This window comes from Aulonocara stuartgranti (genome assembly GCF_965226115.1).
Source record: "Aulonocara stuartgranti genome assembly, chromosome: 7".
Classification (NCBI taxonomy): domain Eukaryota; kingdom Metazoa; phylum Chordata; class Actinopteri; order Cichliformes; family Cichlidae; genus Aulonocara; species Aulonocara stuartgranti.
Genome location: NC_138945.1, coordinates 20,197,403 through 20,203,610, shown reverse-complemented (window position 1 = coordinate 20,203,610; position 6,208 = coordinate 20,197,403). Strand labels below are relative to the sequence as shown.

Below are 6,208 nucleotides of genomic sequence, written 5' to 3'. Positions count from 1 at the left end.
CTCTAAACATTTTAGCATCCGACCCCTTGCAGTAGCTTGCCTCCCTGTCTGAGTGCAATAAAGTGTTTATTGCATTGTTGAACTGTTATTATTTACAATAGAAGTTAAAAGAAAAAGGTGAAAATTGCCAAGCTGGAGATCCAAAGATTGTTTTTTTTAAGTTGGCACAGCTGTGTGACAACGTGTGACATGTAATCATTTTTCATAGTGTATGAATCCATAAGAGGTCATTTTAAGACCCCCTCCCAAAAATTAGAAGCTGGAATGACAGTGGTTTTCTAATTCAATTCAAAGTGACAGAACATGAATACACACATGAACTACTACTAAACACACAACTGTGCTTACTCGCCATTGACATTCTTCAAAATAATTGCACAAAAGTCATGATCTCGTATTAAAATTCTAAAAAAAAATGAAGACATGTTGCAAAATCATTTCTCCAGACGTCACATCACACCTTTCAACTCAGACTTGTGTTGAATGCTGGTTGATTTAATCTCTCTCTCTCACACACACACACACTGATGAGCAGAGCATCAATGATGTGCGTGATTGTTAAACCGTTCATTTTTACATTCACTGCTGACAATCCAGCTCAATCTCCTTCTTTATTTACCCGAACTAAAGCTCCTTTTATCACAACAGAATTGTCTGGAGGGATGTCTTATAAAAAGATCAAACAGTTCACATTCAGAAAAACTGGGGGGGAAAAAACACATTAGCAATGTTAGTGTTTGTTCTCCGTGACCAGAACGTATAAAGATACAGAAAGAAGAGTGTGTTCGGATGGTTAGAAATGCCCTGTAGAAAAAACTGCAACAGTACCTTGTGTGTTTGTGGTGTAGAGGTCGACTCTGCGCCCCTTTTGTGAGAAATTCATCAAAACATTTTTTTTAAACACAAAAGATTTCATCAAAGTTGCACCCTGTTTTAAAAGATTGCCCTGGCCAGACCCTGAACAAAAAGCCAAGCTAGCCATAGCTTATTCTGGAGACGCCAACCTCAGTTACCCTCTGAGCTCTGCGAAGGTTAGTCTGTTAGTCTGTGTGTGGTTCACTATACACAAGCCACAGGGAGTAAGAGTGTTAACAAAGTAGCTTTTTGAAGTTATCTCCATAACGTGGAGGACTGTGAGCGATTGTACACAAAACAACTCCAAAAAAGAGTCATTGTACAGCAGCAGCTGAACTGAAAGTTACAGACTTGTACTGTCACTGAAATAAATATGTGGCAACGATGTCTCCACATCTCCTTAAAGTCATGGCAGCGACTGAATCTATTTCATACATGCGGAGGCTCCAATAAGTCAGTGTGAGCATTCGTGTTCTTCATCTGACCTAATTGCTGTCATTTACCGGATCATCGCAAAACACCTTTTGAAACAAAATATGCCTAAAGTAGGGAATTATGTATGTTTTGTCCATATAAATCCAGCTCCAAGGTCTTACTACGCCAAATTACCCTAACTTGCCCATGCAGGTTCACAGTGGGTGAAATAAACTCTGCCATAGTGGAGCTCAGTTTATTTCAGTCTGCCAAAAACTGTTTTATATTCTTGTTTCATTTAAGAACACTGAGTTTGCACAGATAAATGTGAGATGTGACTTGAGATTAGAGCAGTACAGCTGCCAAGCCTTTGCAAAGTGCAAATGCATTTTGCATGTGAATATTTGAGCGTTGCACCCCAGCTAGAGAAGATATAGCTAATTTGTAGGAGAAATTTAAAAAAACAAAACAAAGAGGTCAAATTAAAATGTAAAAAGAAAAATTTGTGGGATGTTTTTTTTTAATGGAAACACCGAGGAAAACAGTTAAGCTTTGGGGCTCAGACAGTTTTAAGGCAGAACCAGAAAAAACAGAGGGAAACAAAAATATATCATTTCTGCACCTGCAATGCTTCATTCCAAAAGGCACTTGCCATGTTCAGATTCCATCTATCAAAAATATATAAATCAATAAATTAAAGAATCTTTCGCCTATGAAATCGTTTAATGGGTGCTTTCTCGTGTCGCGACATTTTTGTGTGGTGTGCGGTGATATAAAGCAGATGAGAAGACGAGCCATAGCTACAAGGTTAACACTCATCACCTGTCTTAAAAACTCAGCACTGTATCACTTCTGCTGTTTTAAAGAGTCAAACAAAAAGGGGAAAAGGTTCTTTGTGGTTATTCCACAGTGAAACCGATCCAACTCCTGTGCCTGTGAGGGGTTAATGATAAACAATGACATGCAGGGCTGTGGTTAAAGGACCGATCATACACTGCCAGGGGAAATAAAAAGGGACATTACACACAAATTAGACTTCTTGAAGGCTGTCTCGTGAAGTCTGAGCACAATCAGAATAACTTATTTCTGTGTGTACTGGCCCTTTACGTCCTAAACAGCCCCCACTTTTATCAGTGTCTTATTGGCTTGCCTGTGGTCCACCAACACACACACACTCACACGTCCTACTGTGCCCAGTTAGTTTACATTGTATATAAACAAAAGTCTCTATATAGACTCGTTAGCATACAGTGAGATTAGCATTGTTTAAATCTAATCATGCAGGACTACAGCAATAGGCAGGGGCAACTGAGGTGGAAAGCGGTGATGTGGCAAGGTGTGCTAGTCGGAAAAATAGAAGGAAAAAAATCCCAGTTTACTGGCCGTCAGTCCCACTCTGTGTGCCCTTCAGCTGTACAGAATTACAATATTTACAAATTACCACGGTAGGGGGGAGGGGGGGGTCACTCCTGGTAACAGCAGGAACGTGTCCCTGCAGAGTTACCACATGAAAACACATCAGGAAGCCTTTTTTTTGGGGGGGGGGGGGGGTCAGGTGGCGGTGTCTCACACAATGTTAAAATACAGCAGTGTAATTAAATAAGAGCTGAATAGGGGAGAGGGGCTGGGGAAGGAAAGAGAGGAAAGTCCCCATTTAACAGTAGTGATGAGCAAAAATGGCAGCCCACCTTGCCACAATGATCGGAGCATAAATGCTTTTCTTTTGGTTGCTTTTTTTTTGTCTGTAAGGAATTGGGAGACCAGCTGCCAGCCAATATGCACTTTACAGGAGATGCAAGTCTAAGCGCTTGGTCATTTTGATCTGATGCCATATACAAGAATATGAGGGGTAATATAAGCAAAGCAACTAGAGGATCATTAACATATATCTGAGCTCATTTACTTGAATACCGCTGCTGTTTTTCAGTGACAATGCACAGGCTTTAGATTTCATAAATTCAGATTCCTATATCTCATATTTTTGTTCTTAATATATTAATTTTGATCTTTACTCTTTTTTTTTTTGTCTTTTTCTTTTGCCTTTGTATTTTCCGGCGGTCGTTTTTGTTGGGTTCTTCACCTTCGGAAGAACATGGGGTTGCGTAGGCAGGCGGCTAGTCACCTGCAACACCCCAAGGGTCCTGCAGAGGTCTCCAGGCTGCTGTCAGTGTCTGAGGCCAGGGTCTGGTCGGTGGACATGGAGGAGATGTCGTTGATTGAGGAGGAGGGAGGGAGGCTCTCGCTGCTGTTCACGGCTGCACCTGTGCTAAGGGAATCAACAGCAGCGGGGGGTTACAACGTAAAAGAGTCCTGGCCAAGACGCGAGCAGAGAAACAGTCGCAGGAGATATACAAGTGCACACACAGGTTAGAGTGAGATAAATGCTGATTCATGATTAGCTGTTCCATGAGATAGAGATGTCAACAACATTTACAACATCTGTGGGGCATCACAATCACAGTGCATCTGTAATGAGACAAAGATAATTAAGCTTTGGGTCCGGGAGGCTCCACGGGAAATATCATTAAAGGCTTTCAGTGTTTCAGCAGTTCATAAGCGTGGCTTGTTGTTGTCATTTATATGCCAACAAGCTGCTATTTAATGATTTCCTTTTAATTATATACCTTAAAATGATTTATGTCTTCATACAGGTCTGTGTGTCTGTGTGTGTAACAAATGGCAACCTCTGGAGCTGAAAATAAAGCCAACACAAAAGTGCCAATTCCTTTAACCTGGCTCCCAAAGTGAGTTAGTCCCCATAGATGCCCAATGTTATAAAGCATATTTACAGCCCATTACAAAAGAGATTTTTCCCTCTATGGATAGATTCTAGGGGTATGAGGTGGGGTATCCATCCATAACTAGAGTATTCATCTGGACACAGTAATGCTGAAACTTCAAGACCCATGGTCCAAAACCTGGTGGGTGAAGAGATGGTGGCCAGGTCCTTGTTTTATATAGCTGGTTACAGGGTAGACTAATAATCTAATATTAATAATCTTATAATCACCTTGTTTTAAAGTCAGAGGTATGCATATTAGGGAACTTGGGGTACTTCCCCAAAAGCAATCTGCTGCTTTTGAACATTAATGAGCTAATAAATAATATACATAATGATATTATGCATAAAAAAAATTACATTGTTTCCAACATCCTCAGAAGCCTAATTGGAACTGTGTGTGTGACTACATGCTCTGTCTATTAGCACGCAGTGACCAATTTATACCTCTGTGAAGTTGGTTCCTGCTTTGTCAGCCTTTAAAAAAAGACTTTAAAGCAGATGCAGGAAACAGACCAAATGCAGTAATTTGTGCAGAGGACTTGCACGCTGTGAGTCTGCTGTTTTTGTCTGTTTCCTGTTGGGAGTAACTGTTTAAATAAAGCAAGATTAATAGCGCGCATCGGTTTTATAGGGTAACTAATCAGAAGTGACAGTTAAAGCTTCATGTGTGAGAGGAGCACAGCATAAAGTACTGTACCGTGCAATAATCCACACTAGTTACACGGCGATATATAAGATGGGAGTTTAAGTCATTACCTCATATTATTAACCTTTACAGAAACTGTGGCAAAAGCAGTAATATGTGATTAAAGTCTGAATCACATCACAGCGTCACGCCCACACGCATATCTTCCACACTCACTAAACTGTTGCTCATTTCTTCATATTCTTGGAGATAATGAGATAATGCACGGTGTCGTGCAAATAAATACTGCAGCACTGGGCTGAAAAATCTTCTGTTAACATCATTAAAAATATCATAATCTAAACACACAAAGTGGGTCTGACTGTGTGTTATTGCAGGTCTTCTCTTCATGCTGCAATGAGACACTGTCGTCTGCAGCTCCTGCACTGCGTCAGATGCTATACAGCGGCCCATCTGCTTAATTACAAGTAGATAGAAAGAAGAAGAAAGATGAAGCTCGTGGATTTTCTAGAGACGGGCCGAGAGAGACAGAGCAAAAACGAGCACCATGTTATTTAACTATATTTGGCACTAAGGATATTTGTTGCCCGGCTTATGGTGAGAGATGATTTATAAGTTTTCTAAGAGGGAAAATCCCACTCGCTTTTGTACAATAAACTGAAAGAGGACACCCAGAAAGGTGTTCTCTGATCTGAGCCGTCTGTTTCCGTTTAATTTCTTCTCCTTGTGTTTTCAGTCTTCTTACTGTTTTCATGCAGTGTGGTTGTGGTTTCAAACAAGCAGTGCAGCTTTCTTTCTTTTTTTTCAGATGGATCTCGGCAAATGCTGACTGGGCTGGTTAGTATGCTCAAAGTAACTCTATACTGCCATCCTGTGGCACATCATAAGAATAGCAGTTTTTGTCCTCTGAGGGCATTTATAGCCAAGTCTAAGACTGACATTTCCTGAGACAGACCCCTCAAAACCCAAAGCTTAAGACACAGCAATGTAATACATATAAACATACAATCATAAAGGCATTTGAATTAACCTGTACTACGAAGCAATTTTAGCAATCACAGAATAGCAATCTTTACAAATCATCAGGCACAAAGTGACATCACTGAACTGAACAACATTTAACTTGAGATGTAAGGGACAGAGACATGTGGTCAACAGCACAATGGGTTTTTCTAATTACAAGGGATAACTCCAGTAAGGTTATATTAAATTCACTTACAGAGCGGTTAGGCTTATGCACTGAGAGTACCTGAAGGTGAAGGTTGTCCCTTCACAACGCCATTCTTCGTTCTCTCCTCAAAGTTCATCACCTCTTTGTAGATAAGTTCTGCAAGGGGTGCGAAAAAAGGTAGTAGAACACACTAAGTGACAAAAATATGTGCAATCTGCACCCATCTATGCAGACAGTGTTCATATTACCATTAACTACTAAAAAACAAGATCATTCGAATGCATGGTAACACTAAAAAATTACAGCAATCGAGTGCATTACTGCACATATAATATACAGC

General features: G+C 40.4%; 1 protein-coding gene across 9 annotated transcripts in view; it reads right to left on the bottom strand.

The window, feature by feature from the left end:
• Positions 1-490: 490 nt before the first annotated feature.
• The window catches only part of mapk10 (mitogen-activated protein kinase 10), a 42,889-nt gene continuing 37,171 nt past the window's right edge, over positions 491-6,208 (bottom strand). For 6 of the 9 annotated variants that reach the window (XM_082538210.1, XM_082538208.1, XM_082538209.1 and 3 more), the window contains 2 exons: positions 5,947-6,024; positions 491-3,530 (listed from right to left, as the gene is read on the bottom strand). In XM_082538210.1, coding sequence (XP_082394336.1) covers positions 3,388-3,530; positions 5,947-6,024 — 221 coding nt within the window. In that variant the 3' untranslated portion in view covers positions 491-3,387. Of the gene's footprint in view, positions 3,536-5,916; positions 6,025-6,208 lie in introns of all 9 variants that reach the window. The other 3 variants (XM_082538213.1, XM_082538215.1, XM_082538214.1) reach the window with 3 other exon arrangements.